Genomic DNA, 26,868 nt, shown 5'->3' with positions numbered 1-26,868 from the left:
TTATCTGCTTTATATTTAGGAATGAAAGTAAGCTAAACCTTTTTTTCTTTTTTTTTTCTCCAAACCATTACTCTGCCAAGACAGAGGAGATTTATTTCAAGACTTCTGAATTCAGTAGATTCTGGGGGGCTTCAGGAGTGTCTCTGCATTCCTATCAGTTTATTCATGTGCCAGTTGCCCAGATGCATGCATAGATACTTTTGCTCTTAAAGATTCTGTTTTCATTCACATTGAGAGCAGACTTCAGTGCAACTCCATGGCCTCAAGAAGCCCCTGAGCAATCCCAGGTCGTACCAGATCTAACCACAGCAGCTCTTCCTTCCAGAATAAATGCCAGTTGTGAGTATCCGCCCCATTGGCTTTCCAGGTTCCTATTGCCACGTGTTTCTTATCACCTCTCAGCTGTCAGTGACTCCTTAGCAGCAGGATTCTGGCTCCTGCAGGGTAAAAGCACACTCTGCTCTGGGCAGGGCTCAGCCAGGAGGTGGGAAGGTGGGACAGGGAGGGAGGGCTCTGTGCCCCCGGCCAGCAGAGCTCAGCAGCGTTTTGTCTCTCTGAGAACCGGATTGTTTATTACCAAAAGTAATTTTATAGTGTACTGGTTTAAAAGTTATTTTACAGCCATGTTGCCTGTATATCGTATTTTGGTAAAAACAGATATTTTCCTTAAAATATATAGAGATGTATAAACAAAACTTCTTTTGGAGTGAACAGACTCTTTCTGGCAAGGGCTGTGCAGACGGCCGAAGCAGTGTAACAGGACTGTGCTGCCCCATGTTCTGGCCGGGAGGAAAGAAGCGGTTCTGGTGCTGCTGGAAACGCCGGGGAGAAGGGAAGGGTCGGACCGAACCGCGCCCCGCCGTTCCTCCGGGCCAGCGGCACCTCCTGCCCCTCTGTTTGTGTTGGGGATGGACCGACCCGCCGGGCCTGCCTGCTGCCGCCCTTACCACCTTTTTGGAGCCTTTTTCAGTGACTTTGCAGCAATTTCTGTACGCTCGTGTCCCTCTCCCCGCTGTCGCTGTGTACAACCCGCTCGCTGTTCCGCCGGGGCCGGGCCGGGCTCTGCCGTTCGCGTTCCCGTTCCTGTACCCCGGGGCTGTTTGTCAGAACCGCTCCGTTCGGCTCCGAGCAGTTCACTGTCAATAAACTCTGCCAAATGCTCGTTCCCAAGTGTCCGGTTCTGCGCTGGGGGAGCTGCCGGGTCGGGTTCGATCCAACCGCGCCTGCGCAGCGCCGCGCGCCGCTTCCGGCCGGCGCCGCTTCCGGGTCAGCGGCGGCAGAGGAGGCGGCGGCCCCGGGGTCCCGGGGAGGCCCTGAGGTGGGCGGTGAGGGGTCCGGGGGAGCCGGGGAGCGGCCGGGCTGGGCTGGGAGCGGCGGCGGGAGAGCGGCGGTGCCTCCGCGGTGCTTCAGAGCCGGGCAGCGGCCGCCGCGGGCCGGGCCGAGGGGAACCGGGCTGTCGGGGCAGGACCGGCCCCGAGCTTCCCTCGCCTTTGGGGGGGCCGAGCTGCGGGGAGCCCCCCGCCCGCACACTGCTCCCGCAGGGCTCCTGGTCCCGGGTGCTGCCCGTCCCGGCTGGGGGGTGGTTGGGTAAAGGGCTCTGCTGGGTACGGAGCGCGTTCGGCGATGTTCAGCAGAGGTGGAAAATTTTATTGTGGAAACCATTTCCCTTTTAATTTGCAGGCAGCGTTGGGCTATGAAGAGTTTAATGGAACTAGAAACGCAGTAAAACTGGGCGAGGCACAAATTTAAATCTTAGCACCTGGAAGCTTTAAACAGAGCGTTCAGCGCATTAACCATATTGGAGGTGGTGGTGGTTTAGAGCACCAGCTCCTCCAGGGCTCAAGGGCAGTAAAATGTTTGCAAAATTGAAGAAGAAGATAGCAGAAGAGGCAGCGGTAGCTCCCAGGCCAGGAGGGGCTGCCAGGATCCCCCGGTCTGTCAGCAAGGAGTCCATCACCTCCCTGGGGGCCGACTCTGGAGATGACTTTGTAAGTTACCCCAAGCTTCAAGGGGAGCTTCTGTTGGGGCCTTACAGGCAACCATCTTGTGTCTGGTGTATGAGCTGAAAACACTTCGGGGTGTCTTTGTATGTCTTACTGCATAAATTAATTATTAGCTTGAGTAAACTTGAACACTGAAGAGGAAATGTTTGTATGCTCGTGGTATTAGTTACCAGGAGACTTATGTGCCCATGCAAGCATGAGTTACAAAGCTATCTCAATGCAGAATATTATGAAGCAGCCATAAAATACTGAATAAAGATATAGCAGTGCCTAATTGTGAAGCTAATTACAGGAGGGAAGCAAGCTGGGTGTTGGTTATTTACCATCTTCCTACAGACCAGGGTTTACCTCTTGGCTTCCCTGTGCTCCTCCTACTTGGCCGTACAGTTTACACAATCTGTGGTCAGTTTTCCTGCATTCAGAGCTCCCATAGTTCCTCCAGTGTCTGGTTTAAATTCTCCTGACTTAATTTTCTAAAAGGCTTTTGCTTTGACCCATCCTGAAATCTGTACTGTAGAGGCTGTTTTTTCCCCCCTGTAGTCTCCCTCTTGTGCCCTCTCCTCAGCCACCAGCTGCAGTGTTGTGTTCCCAGCCTGGCAGAGCTGCCTCAGCTCTCACTGTTTCTCCTCTTCAGCAGTTTCTATGCATTATGCTGTGCTAGTGCAGCTTTTCCCTTTATGTGAAAAAGTGAAGCATTATTCCTGGGTGGGATAGTGTTTATTATGATGGAGTTAGCATACAGCAGGATCACTTTTTCTAAATTTTTGAAGTTACACGAGTGTTGTTTTTACACCAAGGCGTCTGACGGAAGCAGCTCTAGAGAGGATCTTTCATCCCAGTTGTTCAGAAGAAATGAACAAATAAGGAAACTGGAGGTCAAGCTATCTGGTATGTGTCCTGATACATATAAAACCCTATTGTTCTAGGAAGTATCTTCCTTTGAACTTACATGTTTTAATTTAGTAAAAATACACAGGTTTAGCAGTTTTTAAAAAAATATATTACTTTGCAACAACCCTGTTGATTGTGATCTAAGTAGCATCCATTATAACTGGTATTTTACTTAAAAAAGAAATTACTTTGTATTGCAATTGAAAGGGCAAAATGTTCCCTTGTTTGCATGAAGTAAACTTCAAAGTGCTGGCTGGGGCTTAGTACCAGAGAAGGAGACTTTGAGTATAAAGAGACTTGTGCAAGCAGCCCAGTCAGTAAGTAAATCTTCCTTTCCATTGTAGATAAACCTTTCCAAGGTGTGTTTGTGTATTTTGTTTTGTTGTTTTTTGGTTTGTTTGTTTTTTTTTTTTAAATATATCTGCCTTCCTTGTCAGTTCTGCTCAGTAGGCACTGGGGTGGTAGGAGTGGGGATTGTAGCTCCTGGGGGAGCAGCAGTCAGGGCACAGCCTCAGGCACTGTGAGACTTGAACAATGGGCACTGTGGAGCAGGCTGTGAATTGTCCCACCCTCACATCCTCCAGTGAGAGACTTTTCCTAAACCAGGTTAAACAGATCACTGTTCTGAATAAAGTAAAACATAGAGCTAGTTCTTCATGCTGTGGTACTGCCCTGTCTGTGTGCCAAGCAGGACAGGTCCTCCTGTGTATACCAGCTCTTCACCCTATGGGCTGTACAGAGCTATTTGCTTGTGTTTGTTGTTATGGTCACCCAAGTTTTCCTCAGCAGGAATGATTTTCTGGTTGAGAAAATCATCGTTTTCCACTCATCCATTTTTTTTTCTTTTTTTCTTTTTTTTTTTTTTTTCCTAAAAACTTCTTTCCCCCAATGTCTGTTCATTCCTGGTCTGTGCTTCTCCCTCCTCACACAAGATTATGCTGATCAAATCCGAAACTTGCAGAAGATAAAAGAGAAGCTTGAAAATGCATTAGAAAAACATCAGGATTGTACGTACTTTTCTTTTTCCTTTTTGGTTTGTTTTTTGGTTTGTTTCTTTTAAAGTTGAAAACCCATGTTGGAAGGAATTGGTTTGAGGCACAGATGTTTTAATCATTTCCTTTCAAACTGTGCACCTCTAGGTTATGAACAGTTAGAACAGTTTCTTGCCTTATTTACAATGTAAAAAGTAGCAGTAGGGTGTTGGCTGTTGAGTTGTTGTTATTATACTCCTTTTGCCAAATCTGGGGCTAATGGGAAGGAGAAACTTCTTTGAAACCTACAGCTTTGTTATAATCCAGTGAGGAACAGTACTTGTCTTGTGTTGCTCCTGGTGTTTGTCCAATGTGTAAGCAGTGTGAGGTCATAAGTGGCACAGTGTTGGTGCTAGAGAGTCAAGATGGGGCTAATTACTTCAGCAGCTCTTTAAAGACATAAATAATTTATAGAAAACTGAGAAGCAATTTTAAAAGCTGGGTTTTTAATGTAGCTGGTGACTCTGTTGATAGCCTCCATGAGGAAGTTCCAGGAGCAGAATGAAGCTCACCAGGCCAGTCGAGCCAAGATGGCTGAGGGAATGGCTTTGGCCTTAGAAAAAAAGGACCAGGTAAGAGAGCTCCAAGACCTCAGTTTTGCCTGTCTGCAGGGATCTGAGTGCATGACCCTGATGTTTAAGCATTACTTAAAATAATTAAGTCATTATATATGCATACTCTGAGGAAGGGAGTTCTTCATTCAAGTGTCAGAAGTAGTGTAGGACTTGTCATTGATCTGGTGGTTCTTACTGTCCTCAAAAATTTCTAATGGAAGGTTAAGCTTGCACTTGTGTTGGGTAAGACTGAGTTGCAGAAGACCTCTTGTCACTTTCATTTTACCTTCATAAAGCTTATATATTTGGGTAGGATAAATAAGTCCTCAGCCTTTATATCTTAAAACACTTAATGTTAATTTTCTTTTCCTGATTACTTTTTTGATCATTACCACAACTTAGTGTCTCTGTTATCAGTACAAATTTTTTCTTTTTTAACCATAATTGCTGTCCTTAAAAGTCTGCAAATTGATTTTTATTTTTTCCCTTCTTTTTTTTCTTGTTTAGGAGTGGATGGAAAAACTGGGCCAAGTTGAAAAGGTAATTAACCTTTGTGGGGTTTTTGTTTGGTTTCTTTTTTTCTCTGTGTGTATATTTCTTTACTGCCAGGTGAGGGTGGAAGAGTTTCTAGTTCTAAGTGTAGCACCAACAAAGAGCCTTAAAGCTGCAAGACAGGATTCTTTTCCCAGAGAGTTTAGCTGAACTCCCATTTACATGAAATGAGCCACACAGATATTCTTGAATTCCTTTTGGTTTTGCTGGGTTTTCAGGAAAAAAAAATGCTTGAAACACGGTTACAAGAAATGAGGGAGCAGAGTTTGAACTTTTTTCAAAAACGAGATGAAATGGATGAACTGGAGGGCTTTCAGCAGCAGGAAATAGCCAAAGTTAAACACATGGTAAGATTATCTTGGTTTGTTTTTTCCTTTCATAAAATTTCTGTTAGAATATCAAGTTACTTGTAACCCTGCATTGATTTTTTTAGTCTAAATGCTTGTGTATAGCTTTGGTCAGTGGTAAAATCCTAACAGTAGATATGTGCATACAATATGACAGAGTTTATTCCAACAGTGACTTTCTGGGAGTTGTATATTTATTATTATTTATTATTTTAATCGAGCTCATAACGTAATCAAAGAGACAAGTTTCAATGAGAAGACTTTATCAGTATTATCACATCATCTGTATTGTCAAAGATAACATTCTAAAATTCAGCTTTTGAAAAAGGAAGAATCTCTGAACAAAACAGAGCAGGAGCTAGAGGCATGCACTCGAGAGCTAACCCACACTAAAGAGAAGCTTCAGGATGTGAGCAGCAAGTCATCAGGCTTAAGGAAAGAACTTCAGGAGTTGCAGCAGCAGTTCTTGGAGCTGGAGGCACAGAGGTATGGATGAAGTGGTTCATGAGGGGTTGTGTATGCACTTTCCTTGTACTTTGTGCCCAGTTCTGTCTTTAGGGTTTTGTGAGATGATTTCTTTTTTTCGTAGTTTGAATGCTTAATGTGGTTTTTTGGGGGAAAATGTATAATTGAGCAATGGGTGGTCTTAGGACAAGAAAATTTTATTGATATTATCTGGTCCATTATCATAAGAAGCAGAATTGCTTGCTAAAGATTATTTTTCTGGAACAGTTATCTCACTTTTTTTTTTTTTTTTTATTCTCTTTCTGTGAAGAGATGAACTAATGACAGCTGAGACAAATGCAGAAAATAAGATCACTGCCCTGGAATTAAGAAATCAGGAGCTACAAAATGTCATTCAGCAGCTTTCTGTAGACTTACAAAATGTAAGTTTGAGTTAAGTGAGACTTGATTCACAGAGCTCTTTGTCTGCAGAAATTAGATTAGATATTGGTTCTGTGTTTTTGGAAATACAAATTTCAAAGCAAGTAATATCTAAAAATTTTTAGGCTCAAGTTGCTGGTTCTGGTTGTGAGAAGAGACTGGAAAAGTTACAGGCAGAACATGGATCTCTGAAGATGGAGTATGAACAGCACAAGCAGAAGGTCAAGTATTTTCAGATGCATTGCTGTTGGCTGGTGTAAAGATTTACAACTGGTAATGCACTGGGAGTTTGAAATTTGGTGTCTAGAAAGTGGGGATCATATTGTCTTTTCAAATAGTACTTTTCTCTTTCTAATGGCACTTTTTAAAGTCAAACCACAATGGATTAGCTGAAAGCTTCACTGCAAAAAAGATTCTGTGATTTCATGTTCTCACAGATGACTTTTGAATTAGCTGAGAGAAATAAACTTGCTGAACAGCTGCAGGAAAAGGTCTCTTCCTTGGAAAAGAAGCTAGAAAAAAATCTTTCAGGGGATGAACATATGCAGGAGCTACTCAAGGAGGTAATTACATATTTATAGACTTCTTAAAAATGCAATCTTAGCAAGTTTTTTTTTTTTTTTTAAGAATAAGCATTTACTTACCACATATGGAAAGAACATCCAATGATGTAGTGCAGTGCCTCCCCAGGAGGCAGAACAACTTGAGTGTTACTGTTTAATTCTTAGAGAGCAGTGCCCACTTTTCCTTCATCTTCTATTATCATAACTTGCAAAGAATTGGGACAGGGAGGGGGACTGTTTAGCCAAACTGTAATTAAAAAATCCCTTATCTCCTTGTCCATTCTTCTTCTCATTCTTGATCTCCATATAATCTTCAGAAAGCTACTCTTGAGCAGCAACTGGGTGAAACCAGGCAGCAGGTACTAACAGACAGAACACATCACACTGAGACTGTGAACCGATTGGAAACACGGGTAAGTTTTGAGAGGTTTTTGCTTGTTTTTTTTTCACTAAAAAATCCTGTTTCCAGCCTCTTTGTGCCCTCTCTGTAGCCTCTTTGTAGCTCCTCCCCTCAGTGCATTTGTGATCTCAGCCAGGGTGAGACTGCGTGTCACATTCAGTCTTGTAAGGAAAATCTACTTGGTTGATGTCTCTGGTCATCACCCCAGCTTCAGTGGTAAAGAAGGGCCTAGAGGTTATGAAGTTGGAGGTTTCATACACATCTTTCCTATCCTAAGAAATAAATAGCTGAAGTTCAGGCATTGCTGTGGAGTGGTGGGGTGGTGAAGAGTTTTTTGGAAGCAGCACATGACAAGTAGGCAGTATCTCTGACTTATGTCATTTCATGGTTTTGATGCTTACCTTTCCCTACTGTGTCATCCCACATTCTGTACTTTTTTTCTGATTATGTAGATGCCAATAGATAAGGAATTTAATGTGTGGTTATATTTTAGAGTAAAGAACTGGAACAGAAACTACAGACTGCAACAGAAGCATTGAAGAAGAGCAAAGAAGCAGCTGCTGAGCAGGATCTGAAGATCCAGAAGTTGGTGAGTATGTTGCATGATATTTCTTTGACCAATAGCAGATCAGTCTAATTTTTCTGTGCTTGTGTCATTACTCAAGTGCTTTCTTGCTGTTTGTCTCCCAAACTGGTGTCTGTACATAAATACATGATGCTGCTGCCAAAGGATAACTGTTACTTCAGTTTGAGTGTAATGGAATGGTGTCCAATTCTTGTCAAAGCTTCAAAATACTTCAAAATATTAACATAGTGTTCTGTATTTCTCTTAAGCAAACTGATCTAGAGGATGAAAGAAGTAAACTACAGCAACAGATTTTAAGTGAGAAACATCAGTATGACCAGAAAGTTACTGGGCTAGAGTCTCAAATTGCTGCTCTTGAAAAAACTTGGGAATTGGATAAAATAGCTGCTCAGCACAAGATTGTAAGTAAAGATTTTGCTTAGATGGGCCATGTGAATCTTAACAAATTGATTTAGCAGGGCTTGTAGACATTGTTTGTTCTTCTTCAGTGGTCCTAGCACAGCAGAATTACAATACTTTGAGAAACTAAATATGAACAAAGTCTTTGATATGATTGTTTAAATAAAACATTAGAATAATTGGTGTTTAAGCAATCTTTGTTTTACAGAGCCAGTTAGAAAAGGAAAATGAAAATCTTAATGGAAGCAGAGAAGAGTATGAGAGCTCTTTAAAAAAACAAGAGTCTGAACTGAACAGGCTAAAGGTAAGGACTAAATTAGTTCATGTTGTTGGTTAAATCCACATCTGGAAAACAGTTAATGGTGAAGTAATTTACATTCTCAGTTCTTGGAATCACATTATGCTCAGGTTGCATGTAGTTCTAGCAGTAAATCATCTTTGTTAATCAGTAGAAATGCATTTAAGGAGCATTACACATGGCTGAGCCTCTTCTGAAACAGAATGCTTAGGTCTGCCTAAATCAGGCAGAAATAATACATTCCTGCATTGTCAGGCATGAAGAGCTTCTAAATCCTGTTAGGAGTAATGAATGCAGAGTAGTTCAGCATCAAATTCCACTCATAGCACTCAAAACAGAAGTTAAAAATTTAAGTTGTTCAGGTCTATACAGCTTACACATAGTCTTTTGACTGTAATTTTAGGCTGTTGAAAGTTCTTTTTTTTTCCTATAGCTGTTTTTGGATGCACAGTATAAATAGACATAAGTTGTAGAAAGGAGCTGCTTTGTAATAGAAATTTCAAGCTGAGGCATCTTTTAAGCATTAGATCTGTTTGGCCTGTGTTGCTCTTACATGTGCAGGTAGCAGCAGTGTGGGAAAGCAAGACAGTAACTCACATTTGGAAGTGTAAATCACAGTGTGCTGGAATGCCCATGAATTATAGTTGCTCATGGATTTGGATTGAAAGATGAGAGTCTTTAGTTTTAGTTGTCTTGAGTGGCCTTTGAATTACTTTTGGTTTACAGAATGAACTGAGCAGCAGAGAGACTGTCAGTGTTGAAATTGCCAAAGCACTGGAAGAAACACGAAAACAGAGGGAGGAATTACAGCAGCAGGTGGGTTAATGTTGGAAATCTAAAATACATTTGGTTGCTCCCCAGCTTGTGCAGTCTGGACTAGATTTGGACTTAATTACCACAACAGTCAAGAATATTAATCCTTGTAGGGGTTCTTTGTGGGAAAGAGGATTCCAGTCACCAAATGTAAATTCTAAGTAGTCTGGTTTTGCTCTTTCATTACAAATGGTTGTGGTGGATAATGTGAACTTGTGTTTTGCTCAACTGACCACGTTTGACTGAATTTAGTTATTGTTTTTATTCTTCTGGGACTGCTGTAGATCTGCACTTGCGTGGTCCAGCTCTATGTCAAAGAGGTAAAGGGCAATCTCTGGTTTTGCTCTGTGGCTGTTTTACAGCTGCCACCTGCTGGCTTTGAGGCAGTCTGCATTGTGCTTTTGAGGCAGTCTGGAATCATGTGTGGCACAGAGGTTATTGGAAGCAAAGTGTGCTTTACCTCCTGCAGCACGTGAAATTTGTGCTTTTTTATGAGGTCAGGATTGTAGAGATGGTGCCTCCTGGGGTCTCTGGGAAGATCGAACATCCGCAATGTATTATCTGTAACACCAATGCTGCACAAGCCACTTTCTCAAGGTGTTGGATTGCCTGGCACAGAGCTCAGGCAGTCCCTGCCACTTGCAGATAATGGCCACTGCATTTGTCACTGATACAGAAATTCTTCTCCAGTCCTTTCCACAAAAAAAAAAATTTAAAAAAATGAGACTCTGAGGTATGTTAAAATCTTTCAGTGCTCCTTTCTTGTTTTTATATTTTTAGTGACTTCTGTTTGTTTGTCTGCTTTGAAGGTTTCACATCTGGCTTCCTTGATAAAGGAAAAAGAGCAGCTGATTGAAGAAAAACATGATATGCTTCTAAAACAGAAGGAAGAACTAAACCAACTCAGTCAAGGTTAGGTGAAACGAGCCTGCTGTATCCCAGACAGTTTTATCTAAGAATACACTCTAGTTCTGGGCTTGCCTGTGTATAGAGTGTAATAATTCTACATTTTTCTTCCATATTTAATCTATTAGAATTTTCAAAGTCTTGTCTCCTCCAGAAACAACTCAACAGTCTCCCTACTGTATCATCAAAACCAAAACCACTTTTCTAAATCAAGGTCTTACATTTGCACAGCATAAAATAACAAATCTTGCTGTACTGTTTATAAATTATTGTTTTGCACAAAAGGAATGATGCAGGTCAAAAACTGCTACTTCACTGCACCACCCCAAAAACTGCACTTGTGTGGGAGATCATGTTCTTAAAGCACAGCCTCAAACCAGTATCCCACAATCGTACTAAAAAATGAAGTGCAGCCATCTTCATTTATTTCATGTCCCCTCCTTGTTTCTCTTGTGTGTTACCATTATTTAGAAGAGGAACAAAACTGCAGCCTCTTGTTGCACCATCCTGTGGCCTGCCATGTGTGAGCAGCCACTGGTGCTCACAGCTCAGTCCCACAGGTTCCTGTGCAGTCACAGCACGAATCACACAGATGTTTGATTGGGGGCTTTTTTGAGCAGGCATAATTGATAATTAGGTTGTTAAATATAAAATCACCCTGACTTTCAGGTAGGCTTCTCCTTTGCAAAAACGTGCATATGAGCTTGGGTGGCTTAAATTCCCCTGTCTTCCTGTCTTTATGACAGAAGAAGGAAAAAAAGTTAGGAATTACTGTCACTGTACCTTGCTTTGTTTTAGAAAAACAATTGGAAACTCCCATTTGATTCAGTAAACTGATACTAAGCAGGTCTCTCCTTTCTCAGCTCATGAAGCTGTCTTGCTGCAAATGCATCAGTTGCAGTCTGACCTGGAAGCAAGTAACAGCCAAGCAGTGGAGAAAGAAGAAATGGCAAGAAAGGAAATTGATGAACTGAAGTTGCAGATACAGGAGTGCATGGAGGCCAGAGAACAGGACAGAAATGTGAGTGCAGCTGCAAAGCTGATCTGTTCAGACCTCAGGAAACCAAGCAGGTGTGTGGGAGTTCTGGCATCCCTGGCTGTAGGTGCTTGGAGCTATTTACTCTCACATCTTGTACATCACTGGAAACACCAGCAGTGTAGACCACCAGTATTTGTTTCTTTTTTTCCTAAAGGAAGCTGTTTCCTGTCAGATCTGCGACTGGTTTATGAAAGACAAACCCTTATTTTCTTGGACTCATAAAATAGCTTGAGAGAGCCATTATGAAACCAATGAGACAGAGACCCAAAAGCAATAGGCAGGGGAGATGTAGCCAACTAGATTGTGTGTGAGGGGGTGGAAAACAGCAACCAAGAACTCTAGCTTTCTCCCCAGGGAGTATTAATGGGCTGCAGTGTCATGAGGTCTCTCCAGTTCATTGTTTACATTTTTACAGGTTTCAGAACTAGAGGAATCAACAAGAGCCTTGAACCAGCATTTTCATTCTCCAGAGGACCATGTGGTAGAACAGAATGGAGAGGTGGCTGCTGCAGACATAGTTCAGCTTCAGAAGGATAACAGAGAGCTGGAACAGCAAATTGCTGAGAAAAACAAGGTGAACTGAAGCAGCAGAAACATCTGTTGGTCTTTCTCATTTAATTAGGGAGCCAAATAAGTGGTGCTGCCGTGCTACAGACTTAGAAGGATAGACTTGCCAAAATGCCAGATCCAGTTTAGGTCCAGGATTCTGTCAGTACTTTGTTTTCGTGGTTTTGTTTGTTAGTGGGTTTTCTTGTTTTGGTTTGTTTTTTTATTCTGGATAGTACAAGGATCTAGCAACAATGGATAAAAACTGTGTGAAGAGTTGTAGGAATCATTATCTGTTCTGGAGGAAAGATGCACCACATGATACAGTTTACAGCTTTCCTGCAGAGCCCTTCTGTGTGGGTCCAGTTCACTTCCACCATGCAAAAGCCCAAGTATCCCATCACATGCCTGCTACTGTGTGCAGCTAGAAAGGCAAGACTTTCAGGTTACATCTCCAGATCTGTCAACATTGTTTAATCACTGGTTCATTCATTACACTTGTTTGTCAAGAGTTTTCCAGAGATTTGTGGGTCAAAATGTGTACTGACAACGACTGCTGTATTAACACTGACCTTTGCTGTGCTTACAGATGATAAAGCAGCTACAGCAAAGAATGGCAGAACTCAAGAAAACCCTCCAAAAAGAGTTGGTAAGGGTTATGTTTTTTTCATTGCTTCAGCTGGCACTTATGGACAGTTACTTTCAGTGCTAATTCCAGAAGCTGGACAGATAGAGCATAATTTTTTTACACGAGATGCCTGAGTTTGCAGGCATCCTTGTGTTTGCAGGCAGATCAGTGAACTCTTAAATTAAGGCAGTAAGTTTTTTTGGGTCATTTGTTGAATGGGTAATGTGACGTGGGCATTTCATACATACCCAAAGAGTGAACACCTGAGATTTGATTGCTACTCAGCTGCCATTCAGCAGAGTTTTACCATGAGAGGTTATGGTGATGGTGGTATTTTTGCTCCAAGCTTGAAAATTGTGTTGGAGAAATTCCACATTTGAAAGGCACAGAGCAGATTAGTGATAAAAGAAAATTGTGAGGTGATAGTTTCTAGCATGGAGCCAGTTCTATGCTGCTTGGGTGATGTACACATAACACTAACAGCAACTGGATTCTGTCCTGAGCCTGGGGACAGGCAGAGACACTTCGCCACTTTGATCCCATGAAGGACAAGAAACTTGTCCTATTGATTCACAGATTGTACCCACTTTGTGGCTTCAAGCACTCTGTGTTAGATCCTCAGGCCTGGATCCTCTCCCAGTGTCAAGCTGACAGTCCACAATGTACTTCTATGTATGTTTTGTTTTGGTTTTTTCCTAGAAAATAAGGCCTGACAACGAGGTACCTGAAGTACGTGAAAAAGCAAATTCTGAAGTGCCTAATGCTGCTGTGACTGTCACAAACAACTCTGATTTAAATGACTCGAGGGAGATAAACTTTGAATACCTTAAACATGTTGTACTAAAATTCATGTCTTGCCGGGAATCTGAGGTAAAGATGTACACTTACCTTTTCTTTCTAATGCTGTTTTTCTCTAGAAACTCCATCTGCTACCTGCTATGGAGACTCTTTGACAGTTCCACACTTTCACACTTCAGAGTAGTTGACCATTTTAGCACAATGGGGATAATTTCACAATGAGAACAGTATCACAGTCAGCTAACAGTGATATGTTTGGAAGTATGGATTATTATGAACTAAATGGAAAGGGAATTTTAATTTTTAGGAGGTGGTTATGTCTGGAAATTAAAGATCTGAAGCTACAAGATATTCCCTCTGCACTACTCTAAAAAGGATGCAGAGAACTCAATTTGAGTGGTTGTATATTTAAGAAAGATAACAAAACCAAGAAAATGGCATAAATCACTTACTGTTGGTCTGTAAGAGGTAATTCTTTGTGCATTTGGAGCTCCATCACATTCTCCACATTGTATCAAAAAAGTTCAAGGCAAAAAAAACATAGCCAACTTCATATGTCAATTATACTGTGATTAATTGCAAGTCAGTTGGTAAGATCATGAAATAGTTGTGTAGCTCCATGGCATCCTGAGTGCTTAACTCCTTTTCTAACTCTGCCCTCTGTGTGCAGTATTAGAATGTTAATACTGCAGAGTTAAAATACTTCAGTGTGTATTTAAAATTATGTTTCTTACCTGCCTATGTGTACTGGTTAATCAACTTTTTAAAGCTTAAAAACCCTAAGATGCCACAGGAGCCAAACTTCTTCTCTGTTCTAACTAACTAAGCTCCCCATTTGTCTTCTTTCCCCCAAATAGCAAATCAGTGTTAAAAAGCAGAAAGCCAAGACATGCAAACAGAAGAAATAAGGTACAGGCCATCCTAGTCAGTGGGGACTGGGGATAACAGAAGGCTGCTGGTCTGCTCTTTGCAGCTGTGACTAAAAAGTCTCTAACTAAACCTGGAGAAAAGCTGTGCTGCACCATAGTCCTGAAGTGTAGAGCCTGAGAGCATCATAAGCATCAAAATACTGTGGTTTCTTTCAGGCTTTCCATCTAATTAAAGCTGTATCTGTGTTACTGAATTTTTCACAAGAGGAAGAAAACATGCTGAAAGAAACTCTGGAGTACAAGGTAAGGGTTCATTTTCTGTAGAGTTGTAATTTTTAACTATTTTAAAGGAATACACACAAGTGTAATGTTCAGTCCTCTTCATTTGTGGAAAATAAATGCTGTTTCTTCGAGGTTTGATTGTGTGAAACTATCTTCAGTCTGAAGCAGCATTTTGTTTTATAAATCATTCTTTCCATCAAATGATGGGGAGGTGCCTATGTACTATATCCTTTCTTTTTCAAATTTTCAGACATGTGAACCTAGCATAACATGTCCTGTGCTTTCCTGTCCTAGATGTCATGGTTTGGGTCAAAGCCATCTCCTAGAGGCAGCATCCGGCCATCTATCTCGAGCCCAAGGACACTGTGGCCTTAAGGGAACCTGAAACTGGGCAGTCAGCATCCAGCCACTTCTTTCTGTGAAAAGAATGCTGAACACACTGATTCAGGTGTGTCTTAATCACTGTCATTGCAGTATTTTGTACAAGAACTTTTGACACTGTTTACAAAACTAATAATACTGTGCAAGGAGAAATTTTCACTACAAACTGAAACACCTCTTCTGGCTTGGACTGAGGGACTGTTGTCTCCGTGGTGTCCTAATGGAAGTCAGCTCCTTGTGCTCTTCAGTCTTGGTTTTTTGGCACCAAAGGGTCAGGTGTTAACCTCAGTGGTAGCAGTGCTGGCAGTGCAAGCTCTGACACGTGCATCTGTTGTGATGGTGATCCAGCTCCTGTGCTGGGGTGCTGCAGTTGGGCAACTCCAGCCACAGTAAAGCTTCCTTCTCTTGCTGTAGAAAGCAAGCAGTGAAAAAAACATGTTGGCAGTACTGTATTGGGTTTTGACAGTTCCAAGAACAGGAGCAGGAGCTTTTAACCAAAAAAGAAATCTGCCTTGCCTTGTTATACTGACACAACTAATAGTTTGCATTTTTTTCATATCACTGTGGAATTGAAGGTGCGTATATCCTGGCCTGCAGTCCTGAAGGCTGCATGTTGATGATGATTATTTAATTTGAGAGCACAACTTTAGAGTTGTCTGATTTTACTTTTCTTAAAGAAAAATAATATTTAAAATGGTCTTAATTATAGTACCTAATACTCAGTCGCCTTTAAAACTAATCTGTTAGCCTGTACCATAGGTTGTTAGCATTGGGAAGAAGGGGTAGTAAACCATTTTAAATTTTTAAAGCTGAATTCCAGGTATTGTGAATGCACACTGAGAATACCTTTTATTTAAAAAAAACCAACACAACAAAACACAAAAAACAACAAACAGTAATCTAGTGACAAAGGTTAAAGGATATTGGTACTAAACACTTTGATTTTGTTCTTTCTCTTCCAAGTCTGCTAGCAACAAATTCTCATAACCAGTATCCCCCTCTTTGGTTGTGGTTTTCTGTACTTCAAATACTGATGCTTAAAAACTGTTATGAACCTCTTGTGGGCTGCTGTGTCCTAACTATGTGGTAAAAGAAATGCTGCTTTGTGAGGTTTTTGTTTTTGAGGGGAAAATTACACTTTATTGAAGAGATTTATTGATGATTTAATAAATCTTTATTCCAGCAGCTTTCTTTTCTTCCCTCTTAAGAAAAAGGGACCAAGGGTGCACTTGCCTCACAGAGTGGAAGCATGATTTTGCCTGTAGTTCTTAACACTACTATGAAATCTTACTGAAAATGGGAAGCAGCAGTAAGCCTGACTTCCTACAAATGGGACATGTTTTTTGAAAAAAATACGTATGTATGGAATTCAATGAGCAGACTGCAATGATGGTAATTCTCTTACAATCAGGTCTGTGTTACTAGTAATGCTTTTATTAAATATATTCAAGGAAATTCAACCAATTCTCTGGTGGAGATACAGTCACTGTTCAGGTTTTAACTGTGCTTTGCTGACAGGGCTCTGAAGGACCTTGATGGCAGCAGTCAAGATGTTGTGTTAGAGTTACAGCCTGTGAGCTGCTCTCTGCTTCCATGCACACTTGTGTTGTGGTAGAGATGAAAATCTCATTCCAATGTGAGCTCAGTTATCAGAGAGCTAAATGTGCTGTCTCCCAGCTGAGCTCCCCAAGCCTTGTTAACCAGCCACAGGTCCTTGCTGTAGCTGTGGTCTTGGCACAGGTAACACTCCCCAGTTCAGAGCTAGGTTGTATGTATTTGAAGTTAAGAAAAACAACAGGATTTTTTTAGTACACTGAAGTGTCCAAACAGCCTTTAGTAACTTGATCCATGACTGATAGCATAGGGAAGTTCATGGAAAGAGAGCAAGTCTGCTCTAATATAAAAATAGACAATCAGTAGATATATATCAATTGTTTTATTACTGAAACAAAGTGAGGACAGGATAACTGAGTTGGTTCTGGCAAGATTGTATTCTCTAAGGTCTTTTTTTCTTTAGCATGCCCCTTTGTCCTGGCCTATTTCTGTGGGACCCAAGAGTGGGGGACAGGATTCCCTCTGCTCACACTGATGGCTGCTCAAGCCTAATCAGTTTATGTTGATCCTGGCTTGAAAGGTTACTGCTGAACAGTTAAGGAAAGCAGCACAAGCAGCCTGCAATAACGAGTGACAACATACAATCTTAGATTATATATTCACTAACAGAACCCCAGTTCTGTTAGAACTAGATCCCAAAGCTCATACAGGATCAACTTACCAGGAACTAGTTCTGAAGTGTTGAATTTTCTTTAGATGTCAGAGCAAGAATGGTGTGTATAAATACATTAAAAAGCTAATGCACTTTCCCTTGTATAAAAACAGTGGTATATATCATCCTTTCTATGGCCATTGGATTTCTTTCCTTCTATGCTGTAAATATGGATTGTATTATGAAACACTATGAAATTTGTGGTGCAATACATTTTGGATCAAAATCCTAATCTTGATTTCTTTCTCTTCTTAATTCTGGTTATCTCCACTGGGATGCTATGGCTTTTTAAAAATGAGAAAATTTTAAAGTGGGAAACAAACCCCACTTTCTGCCCAGGGTATGGAGGGGAGTCTCAGCTATGTAATGAGGGTCTGTTTCTGTTAGGGAGTTATGCCAGGAATGAAGCAGAGCACTTCTGCCTCCTAAAATCCTCTCTTTGCTGTTTTAGCAGCTGCTAAAAACAAAGCCTGGATGGAGCAGAGCTCCCAGAGCAGCTGCTTCCCTTGGAGTGTGCCCAATTGTGCTCCTTCCTGCCAGCCAAGCCACACCAAGGGTGCTGGTAGTGATTGTGCAGACAGTAATGGCCTGAGCAGTTGTGTCCTGGTACATCCAAGGAGCAGCTTTTACTATACCTCAGTCCTTTAGAAGGGGAGGAGGCACTCGTATCTGAACAGTAACTGTTCAAGTACTTCATTGACTTTCTAGGATGGGCAAGAATATAAAAATCAAAGCATGGGTGATTATGTGTTGTATTCACTGCATCTTTGAAGCCTTGATGGCACAGCTGAGGTTGGTGACACTCCCTACAGCCTGGATTTGAGGACAGGTTCTGCAAGTAGTTGGAATAAAGAGCACTCAGGGAACAGTGGACACTTAACTGAGAACAGGGATAATGTGGGCCTGCTTTTGAGTGTGAGACGATTCGGCAAACACCAAATTTCTTAACTCATGTGATCCAAGAACTTTATTGATGCAGCAGGCACTTTACATTGAAACCAACCCATAGTCCAACAGTTCTTTGACCACACCTACAAACCCACCATGCTCATTAACGCTTCTCCCACCCGTAAGCATCTGCCAAGGACACAGCTACCTCTGAAATAAGCAGTACACAGGATCTTGTATCACCACACCTCAATAAAGCAGCATCTTGAAAATACCTGTTCACTTTCAGTAACAGGAGGCAGGAGTATACCATCTCTCTGCTGTTTAAAGGGATCAGGAGGATGCCTTGGCTCCTGTATTTGATAGTCAGGATAAGCAGGAATACCTTTACTCTTCCCCCACCTTTAAGGTTAAAAACATTCCAAGAGAAGGTTTCCATAGTATGTCAGTAGATTGCAATCTCTAATAAAGATGGACCAGTGTTGTTCCAGCTAATTTCTTCTTCTGAGTCCAAACCTGATCGTTGTCTGGGTTCAAGTTAATAGTCTTTTAAACAGTCTTTCTTGCTGTAAGAACTCTTACTATGGAACCTAGTCCACCTACTGCTAATGCCTGTGGGATGGGAAAAGAAGAGAGATTACACAGAGTCACCATGTCAGGCAGGGCAGCTGCTGCATTGCATGCAAAAGAACAAACAAAATCTGTGAAGACATTGTAAGTCATCTCCTTTGGGTACTGAAGTGTAGGAGAACACTTGCTGTTGCTGTACAGATGACTGCAAAACATCCAGGGCAGAACCTGCCCACACAGTGTGCACATAAAGGCTCCTGAGTCACCAAACCTGACAGACATGGGGAGGACAGACATGGAGAGGACAGCCCTGCTCCAGCAGACAGGCCGGTGCTGCAGCTGAGCAGCTGGCTCTTCCAAGTGAGCCAAACGTCTTGCTGGTAGTGCTAAAAACCAGCACACAAAGGAAGGTTTCAAACCCTGCCCAGCCTACTTCAGACCTGCCCTGTTCCTTTCAAAAGAAAAGAGGATGTGGTGCTGTACGTGTGCCCACATGCTGTGAGCACCGTCATCCTTCCAGTCAGGGCAGTGTTGTGTAACACTGTGAGCACCCACCCACAGTGACCTGAAAACAGCAGCCAGTGGAAACAACAGGGAAAAAAGGGAAAAGAAAATTGAGCAGAAACAGATCTTTGCCACCCAGAGAAATTCCTTCCTCCTTCCCTGCCAGGGTTCTGCAAAGCCAGAGACAGCTGCAAACACCTGGAGTCACTACACAAGTTCTGTCTTTAGGTATCACAGGACAAATCCTGTGCCCAGTCCAGAGCAGGCAGTGTCAGCAGTGGGCTGCAGCACTCCCTGGGATCAACTTTCCCAGGAAGAGCACGGGCAGGCAGTGCTGCCACCACAGCCCCTGCAGCTGAGGAAGACCAAGTGCTGTCACTGGGATTCCTGCCTGAGGGGAGGAGCAGCCCTCAGCCCAGTACTCAGCCACAAAGGCATCTGCTCTGTGCAAACACCCACAGCTCTTCTCCCAGAGCTTCCTCCTTGGTGGGGCCACTGCATTCAGAAGATGCAGGAGATGCATCCACAGATGCTGCCCTGACACATCTCATCTCCTCCCCTGGCTGAGGACAAGCATTGACATGAAGAAAAAGGCTTTACAAGCCCATGCTCAGAGACCAAGGATAAAAGGGAACCCCAGTCTGTCCCTGTTGCTCAGGGAGGAGACCCTTGCCACCATCTTCTCTTGTGGCACCACTGACAGGACCCTGCAGAGCGTGGCTGAGCCCCTGCAGCACCAGAAGGAACACGTACCTTTTCATGCCACTGGAGTAATATTGCACTGCTATTTTCTGTCGGCTTTTCAAATCCTTTATAAATGTATTTCATTAACAAGTCAACGCCATTTCTGTCTAAGGAATTCACCGCTTGTTCTATTTCACTGCTTTTAAAAGACGTGAGGACCTTCAGCATGGTTCCCTGGGCCTGCTCCTGCCGAGACAAGGAAAGGAGGACGTGAGAACGAGCAAAGGTGGAAGCGATCCCGAGTGCTGCTGGGCAGAGTGCCGGCTGAGTTCTGTCACCGGGCAAGCAGGCGGGACCCTGTGCGGGCCGGTACCGATTGCAGGAGGGTCCCTGTGCCCGGTGCTGGCCCTTACCTTGGCAGCCTGGCTCTTGGCGTGCAGCGGGGAGCTGCGCAGGGCGGTGTGGAAGGCTCGCAGCGCGTCCCCTGTGCGGCGCGGGTCAAGGACTCAAACCGCAGCCCCGGAGCCCCGGGCAGCGCAGGGACCCCGAGAACCGTGGGAGGTGAGGGAGGGTTCTGCCCTCAGAACCGCGCACCGACCGCCGGGGAGGGCAGGGGGGGCACGGAGAAGCTCCGCGGGCCGCCCCCCGCCCGGGCCACCCCCGCCGGGACTGACTGCCGATCCCGGGTCCCGGCCCCGCGAACCTCAGTGCGGCCCCGGGGAGGCTGTGCCCGGTCCCGGGGAAGCGGCGGGACCCACCCGGCCCGGCCCAAAGGATATTGCCTCAGGAGAGCCTCCACCTCGGGGCTGGCGTCGGGTTCGGCCGCAGCCGCCTCCTCGGGCTCCTCCACGAACCGGTTCTCGTCGTACTGATCGATGTCGAGGCGGCGGAAGCGGGAGGAGAGCGTGCTCCGCGCCATGCCGCCGGACCGGGCACCCCCCGGAACCGGAACCGCCACCCGCCCGCTCGGAAGCGGAACCGGAACCCGGGGTTCGGGGGCAGGGAACGGGCGGGGAGAGGGGCGGGGGAGGGCAGGGGTTCGGTTCCCGTGATTCCCCCCGCAGGCGGAGCTGGGGTAAGGTAGCGCTTTATTAAAAACACAAAGTATCTGAAAAAATCAGAACAATTACTTTAATGTACAAAGTCAATCGCTGTAGCAGGTTTTTGTATTTTTCACCGGAATCCTAAGAAAACAAAACAAAAAAAAAAAGGGGTCGGGGGGAGAACAGCCCTTCAGACCGCTTTATTGGTACCACGGAACCACCAGGACTCGGTGCCATACAAGGCGGCCGGCGCGGCCCATCGCACACGGGCGGTGACTTTGCTGCTGAAATCTCTTTAAAACTTACCGAACACACAGCTGGGCAGCACCGGCACCGAGCTGCTTCCCACTACCACGACTGTTAACAGGAAAACCTTTCATCTAAACCCAGAGATACACGAGAACTACATGCAGTAGTATAAATTTCAAGGATGTATTACAAATACTCTGAAATTAATCTAGGGTAGGGGAGGAAAAAAAACAAAAAAGGAACTTGCTACAGACACCATAATACACAATAAATTTAGATAATTTAAAATTAAAAAAGGCAAGAGGCAGCATTTCAGCAGCAAAGTGCTCCATAAAAAGTATATTGTAAAGGGAGAGTAGAGGGGATGGGGAGGGTACAGCTGGAGGGGAGGGGTCTCAGAGGAAGTACGGCGTGGTTGTCCTAGGGGGAATGACACGTTCTGAGTCTGGGACTGCACGGAACAGCTTTGGTTCTCTTGTATTTACATCTTTAAAGACCATGATTGACGCGATATTTCCACAGCGGTAGCAGTAATTTGGAGCAGACCATACTGTTACCAGCTTCTCATCAAACATGAATTTATAGCCTTCATGAACGAGCTGGTGTGCCCTGCAGATGAGCTTTAAGTTGTTGATGTGAACAAACTGTGAAGGAAAGAAGGATGGTCAGTGTTCCCCAAGCAGCCACACAGCCCCCCACAGCAGCCTCCCCCCTGCCACAGCACACACAACATGAGGGGCTACAGAGCAGCTGCCTCACTGAGAAAAACTATTCAGGTTTTGAGTTGTGAGCAGTGAGAAACACCCATGAAATGCAGGTGATGGCTCCTGCGCCCAGTTCTGTACCACCTGCAGGGCTCAGTCCCTCTCTGGCTGTAGAAAGGCCACAGAGCCCCAAAGAGTTCTGCTTGCTGCTTTCCAAAGACAAATGAAGACTTATCAAGAAAAATACAACAGTATTTTTTTCCTCCTAAATCCCTAGAAAAGTATCAGTGATACCAGTCAGTCTCACTGCATTATAATTTTAAAAAGCAAGGTCAGTATTAGCACATCTGGCAGGTATATTTCTGCTTTAAAGTTCAAAAGGCTCATTTTTTCAAGTTGGCTCAAGCAAGCCCTCTCCACCCCACAACTCTCTGGCCGTGGTCTGCCAGGGAACGTTCATCATCTCACTGTGCCCTCCATCATCTGCTGCTGGGGCAGCATCAAACTGAGCTGAACACTCCCATTTATCTCATACTTGCCACTCCTTGCTGTTCACACAAGGGCATCGTTACCTCATTTGTCACCTTTGCCCCAAAGAGCCAGCCTGCTCCCCGCGGGCTGATTGCCCACGTATCCACATCTTCTGGGTCGGACCAGACCAGGTCACAGAAGGCTCCTTTGTGAGGAATTTCTTGATTACGTTCAATGGTTCGGATCTGATCGAGTGTCTTGATGTCTGGAGAGAGGCCGCCGTGCACACAGAGGATCTGCTCATCTATTAACTGGAGAAGAGACACAGTGTCTGAAACACTCAGTGTTTCAACCCAGCCCACAACACTCCAGAATGACCCACGAAGGTCACTGATTCCACCAGGCACCCCCCCCCCGACCATCTGCTTGTGCTTTCACCACGAGGTGTTCACACTTACAGCCGCTATCGTGAGCATGTCAAAGACTTTGGTGCAGTATCTCCAGGCGTTTGCATTCCCGTATTTGGTTTGGCACTCATCTGGCAAACAGAGAACAGAGCTCTGTGTTTAGATGTCCCCAGCTTAAGGGGAATGACACTAACATTGTCACTCTGTGCAGAACCTTCCACCGCACAACACCAAAGCCCATTCTCTATAAATATGTCCTTGTTCTCTAACACTGACCATGGCACCAAAAAGCAAAGAGAAAACCCAGATGCCAGAGGAAGAGAGCTGCAATATCTGCACTAAAAGATGTTCTGCTTCACAAGCACAGTGATCATGTTAACAAGTTGTAATGTTCAGGTTCTGCTGAGCCCAATTCCCATCCAGTCCACAGAAAGGCCCTCCCAAAGGAAAGATGCTGCCCTCAGTTATGATGTGTTACCCCCCTTCAAAAATTGTTTGGATACAGACTTACCATAAAATCCATACACCTGTGTTATCTGCCTGCTTTCGTGATTGCCTCGCAACAGTGTGATGCGATCGGGCCACTTGGCTTTGAGTGCAAGGAGGTAAGTGAAAGTCTCAAGACTATAATACCCTCTATCTACAAAGTCACCCTGCAAGTCAAAAAAACATCGTAAATGGAGAAACACTCAGAGAAAAAGGCAAAGTGAGGCACCCGCTGGACACTGCTGGCAGCGCAGAGACAGCAAGGGCTGGAGGGGAGCTGGGATCAGGGGGGACCCGCAGGTCCTCTGGCCACCGGGAGGCCCAGGCTGGATTGTCACATTGTCACAGCCCCCCCGCACCCACCCAGAGCTCCCCGACAGCCGCCCCGGGACTCTCCTCGCCGCGGGGGACACTGCGGATACCAAAGGGGTTCTGCTGGGCCGGTACCGTGCTCCCGCCTCGCACCGCGGGTCCGTGCCCCACCCAGCGAAACAAAACCCCTCGGCAGCCAAGGCAGACACGGTGCTCACGGCTGAGCTCCGGCACCCGGTGAGGGGCTCGGGATCTGAGCGCCCGGATCGCCTCTCGAGCACCTGCCAGAACCGGGCCGGCCCGCATACACGTACCATGAAGATGTAGTTGGTGTCGGGGACCTGCCCGCCCGTCCGGAACAGCTCGCACAGGTCATAGAACTGCGGGGAGAGGCGGAGGCGTCAGGAATGCGGGGCCGGCGGCACCGGGGCTGCGCTCACCGGCCCCGGGACCGGGCCGGGGTCCAGGGCAGCCCCGCGGCGGGGCCGCCCCCGTTACCTGCCCGTGGATGTCCCCGCAGACGGTGACGGGCGTGGAGACGGGCTGGACGTTGGACTCCTCCAGCAGCAGATCGCACACATAATCGCAGAGGCGCTGCGGGAGAGGAGCGGATCAGCACCGGCCTCGGGTCAGTGCAGGCCCCGAGTCAGCACCGGCGCCAGATCCGCCCGGACCCCGCCCCGGCCCCGGTCCCCGCCCGCCGCGGCCGCACCTTGAGGTCGTTCTCGGGAAGGTACTTGCAGAGCCGCGCGATCTCCACGTACTTGTCCAGGTCCAGCGGCGCCATCTTGGGACGGCGGCTCGGGACCGGAAGCAGAGCTCGGCACTTCCGGGGAACGGAAGCTGGCGGCGCTTCCGGCGGCGCGGGCCGGAAGGCGGCGGCCGCTTCCCCCGGGGCTGCCCCGCTATGGGCCCGCGGGAGCTGCCGCTGCTGGAGCCGGGACACCGTCCGCAGCCGGACAAGTGGTGAGCAGGGCGGGGACCTCCGGGTTGGCCCGGGCCCGGGCCTGGCCGGCTCAGCTCGGTTGAGCGCTGCCCATCGCTTACCCGCAGGTACCGTCTGTCTCCGCACGGTGCCCGGCCCCGCGGCCGCGTGGGACACGGATGCCTCTTCCTGCCGAGCGGCGGCAGCGGCCGCGTCCTTCTCCTGGGCGGCGCCGACCCCGCCGGTGCCTTCGCGGACGCGCACTTCGTGGAGCTGGGTGAGGGCCGGGCCGGGAGGGCACGGGGGGACGCGGTACCGCCGGGCCGGGCCGACCTCTCTCCCCGCTGCCCGCAGGCGCGCACCGCTGGTCGGCGGCCGCCTGGAGCGGACTGCGGCCGCGCTACGAGCACGCTACCTTCCTGCCCCCCGCCGGGCCGCCCCGCCTCTGGGTCTTCGGCGGCGCCCACCCGGCCGGGAACCGGAGCTGCGTGCAGGTGCTGGACCTGGGTGAGTGCCCGCAGTTGGGCTCCTGGGAAGGGGCTGGAGCCTGTGGGCTGTCACCGCCTCGGTCAGGGTGTAAGGGGCTGTTTCATCAGCCGTAGGAACCTGGGAGAGCCCCGAGGTGAGCGGCGAGCAGCCGCTGCCCAGGACGTTCCACAGCTCCTCAGCAGCCATCGGAGAGTGCCTGTACGTGTTCGGGGGGGGACACAAGGGAGCAGAACCCGTTCAGGACCAGCAGCTTCACGTGTTCGACACAGGTACCTCTGGATGTGCTGCTCCAAGCGGTGGGATCTGTGCAGCTGGACAGGAGGTCGGGGTTTCAGGTTCAGTCCCACATGTAGAAATGTTTGGCCCTGGCTTAGGCTGCAGGTGATGGGTGGATGTTTCTGGCTGTTGACATGCACTTATCTCCTGTCACTTTTAGCCACCTTGACCTGGTCCCAGCCAGACACTCAGGGTGATCCCCCCTCTCCTCGGCATGGACACGTTGTGGCTGCAGTTGGGACCAAACTCTTCATCCATGGAGGCTTAGCTGGAGATATTTTTTACAATGACCTATTCTGCATTGATATAAGTAAGTAAGGATAGAGGCACTGCAGAGCAGTAGCCATGTGTGACATGTTTTGATTTTGGGGGAGCTTTTTTCTAAAAGATTAGTGCTTAAAGTATTACCCACCTGGTGGGGTTTTCTTATCATGTGTAACTACAGACTGTTCTTTTTCTCTGACAGCTGACATGAGGTGGGTTAAGATCCCAGCCACTGGTGATGTCCCGGGAGGACGGGCGTCACACTCATCTGCTGTGTTCAAAGAGCACTTGTACATTTTTGGTGGAGTAAGTCCTGACGGGGCACTCGACACCACGTACAGGTATCACACAGGTAGGGAGGTTTCTCTCAGCTCATGGGAAACGTGGTACCCCTCAGCTTCACCCCCTGGTATCCGGTGCCATTGCACTGGAGTTACAGCAGTACAGGGTGAAAGTGAACCTAGATAATGACACCACTGCTCTGGCTACATTTCAAGACACAACTGTGTCCCTTTGCACTGCAGAGAAGCAGCAGTGGACACTCCTGCAGTTTGACTCCCCCCTACCCCCTGCACGGCTGGATCACGCCATGTGTGTCATTCCCTGGCGGGCTGAAAAGAGCAGAGACGTGGGAGCTGTCACCTGGGAAGAGAAAGCTGGGAAGGAATCCACCCCCTCAGGAGGTGACACAGCTGTGCCCCTCCAGAGCCAGGAGGAGGAGTGTTCTGAGGACACAGTGATGCACCTGCTGTTAATATTTGGGGGGATGGACATGCAGGGGGAGATGTACCAGGACTGCCTCGTCAGCCTGATCGAGTAGCACCAGCCTTTGCTGGGTGGTTTTTGTATTCCTGTCAGATTAAGTTGGGTTTTTTCCAATAAACAAATTCTTGTTCTCTCCCCCTGGGTACCAGTGCTCTCTGTACAGCCCTGCTGAGGTCAGGTGGCACCAGGCTATGGGTCACTGGAACACAGGAGTCTGGAAGGGTTTGTGCTGCCAGGACAACTTCCCAGAGAGAGAGAGAGAGAGAGTGCTGGCTGCACAAGACACTTCCATTTGCAAAGCCATGTAGCCTGGAATTTTAAGGTTTTGGGGTGTATGATTGAAGCTATAACTTCCACTATTTTGAAAATAGGTGAATGAAACTTGAAGAGTTGTCCCTCACCACAGGGAAAGTGCCCAGTGTTGATTGGTTTCTAGAAAGTGTCAGAGCAAGCCCCACAGCTCCTTCTGTGCTGAGGTCAACTTCTCCCCTGTCTCCTAGAGTGGATAAAGGTCATGACCTTTCTTTGATCATGACCTATAAGACTCAAATCCAGGTTGGGCTTTATCACAATTTATTAGCTTTAGTTTTCAGAGAATTAGTCTTCTGTCTCACAAAGGACTCCTATAAAGCTCCTAAAAATTGTTTTAGTACCACAGGAACTTTTATTTGCAGCTAAGCCAGTCTCTTTGAAGTTTGCATTATCCAACAGCTCTGGCACTACTGATGGGTGACCCAGGCCCCCAGCAGCTGCACCTCCAGAGAGCCCCTGCCCTAACTCATTAGCAATTAGGG

General features: G+C 46.2%; 4 protein-coding genes across 6 annotated transcripts; 2 read left to right on the top strand and 2 right to left on the bottom strand.

Moving 5' to 3' along the window:
- The first annotated feature begins 1,230 nt into the window (after positions 1 to 1,230).
- GOLGA1 (golgin A1) lies at positions 1,231 to 17,269 on the top strand. 2 transcript variants are annotated; one of them, XM_071765976.1, is made up of 23 exons: positions 1,231 to 1,318; positions 1,681 to 1,988; positions 2,801 to 2,891; positions 3,827 to 3,901; positions 4,400 to 4,497; positions 4,987 to 5,019; positions 5,250 to 5,378; positions 5,695 to 5,864; positions 6,154 to 6,265; positions 6,389 to 6,484; positions 6,701 to 6,826; positions 7,144 to 7,239; positions 7,720 to 7,815; positions 8,061 to 8,213; positions 8,420 to 8,515; positions 9,236 to 9,325; positions 10,132 to 10,234; positions 11,092 to 11,249; positions 11,683 to 11,841; positions 12,403 to 12,462; positions 13,141 to 13,311; positions 14,325 to 14,411; positions 14,685 to 17,269. In XM_071765976.1, the coding sequence occupies exons 2-23, from the start codon at positions 1,854 to 1,856 to the stop codon at positions 14,763 to 14,765; spliced, it is 2,415 nt and encodes an 804-aa protein (XP_071622077.1). In that variant the 5' UTR covers positions 1,231 to 1,318; positions 1,681 to 1,853; the 3' UTR covers positions 14,766 to 17,269. The 2 variants fall into 2 exon arrangements, with proteins under 2 accessions (XP_071622077.1, XP_071622078.1); XM_071765977.1 differs by having other exon boundaries at positions 1,247 to 1,318; positions 5,707 to 5,864.
- A 911-nt stretch (positions 17,270 to 18,180) lies between these two features.
- On the bottom strand, positions 18,181 to 20,679 carry ARPC5L (actin related protein 2/3 complex subunit 5 like). 2 transcript variants are annotated; one of them, XM_071765954.1, is made up of 4 exons: positions 20,463 to 20,659; positions 20,097 to 20,169; positions 19,753 to 19,929; positions 18,181 to 18,537 (listed from the first exon to the last, which is right to left on the bottom strand). In XM_071765954.1, exons 1-4 carry the CDS (start codon positions 20,600 to 20,602, stop codon positions 18,475 to 18,477), a joined length of 453 nt encoding a protein of 150 aa, XP_071622055.1. In that variant the 5' UTR covers positions 20,603 to 20,659; the 3' UTR covers positions 18,181 to 18,474. The 2 variants fall into 2 exon arrangements, with proteins under 2 accessions (XP_071622055.1, XP_071622056.1); XM_071765955.1 differs by lacking the exon at positions 20,097 to 20,169 and having other exon boundaries at positions 20,387 to 20,679.
- Positions 20,680 to 20,792: 113 nt separating this feature from the next.
- PPP6C (protein phosphatase 6 catalytic subunit) lies at positions 20,793 to 24,194 on the bottom strand. Its single transcript, XM_071765952.1, has 7 exons — positions 24,068 to 24,194; positions 23,854 to 23,949; positions 23,670 to 23,735; positions 23,069 to 23,210; positions 22,609 to 22,688; positions 22,252 to 22,461; positions 20,793 to 21,619 (listed from the first exon to the last, which is right to left on the bottom strand). Exons 1-7 carry the CDS (start codon positions 24,140 to 24,142, stop codon positions 21,371 to 21,373), a joined length of 918 nt encoding a protein of 305 aa, XP_071622053.1. The 5' UTR covers positions 24,143 to 24,194; the 3' UTR covers positions 20,793 to 21,370.
- A 12-nt stretch (positions 24,195 to 24,206) lies between these two features.
- On the top strand, positions 24,207 to 26,209 carry RABEPK (Rab9 effector protein with kelch motifs). The gene is made up of 7 exons (XM_071765951.1): positions 24,207 to 24,321; positions 24,409 to 24,557; positions 24,635 to 24,787; positions 24,877 to 25,038; positions 25,206 to 25,355; positions 25,512 to 25,661; positions 25,834 to 26,209. Exons 1-7 carry the CDS (start codon positions 24,263 to 24,265, stop codon positions 26,127 to 26,129), a joined length of 1,119 nt encoding a protein of 372 aa, XP_071622052.1. The 5' UTR covers positions 24,207 to 24,262; the 3' UTR covers positions 26,130 to 26,209.
- Positions 26,210 to 26,868: the final 659 nt, after the last annotated feature.

This window comes from Heliangelus exortis, chromosome 22 (assembly GCF_036169615.1).
Source record: "Heliangelus exortis chromosome 22, bHelExo1.hap1, whole genome shotgun sequence".
Classification (NCBI taxonomy): domain Eukaryota; kingdom Metazoa; phylum Chordata; class Aves; order Apodiformes; family Trochilidae; genus Heliangelus; species Heliangelus exortis.
Note: the sequence above shows the minus strand (reverse complement) of the source record. Positions and strands in the feature narration are given on the sequence as shown.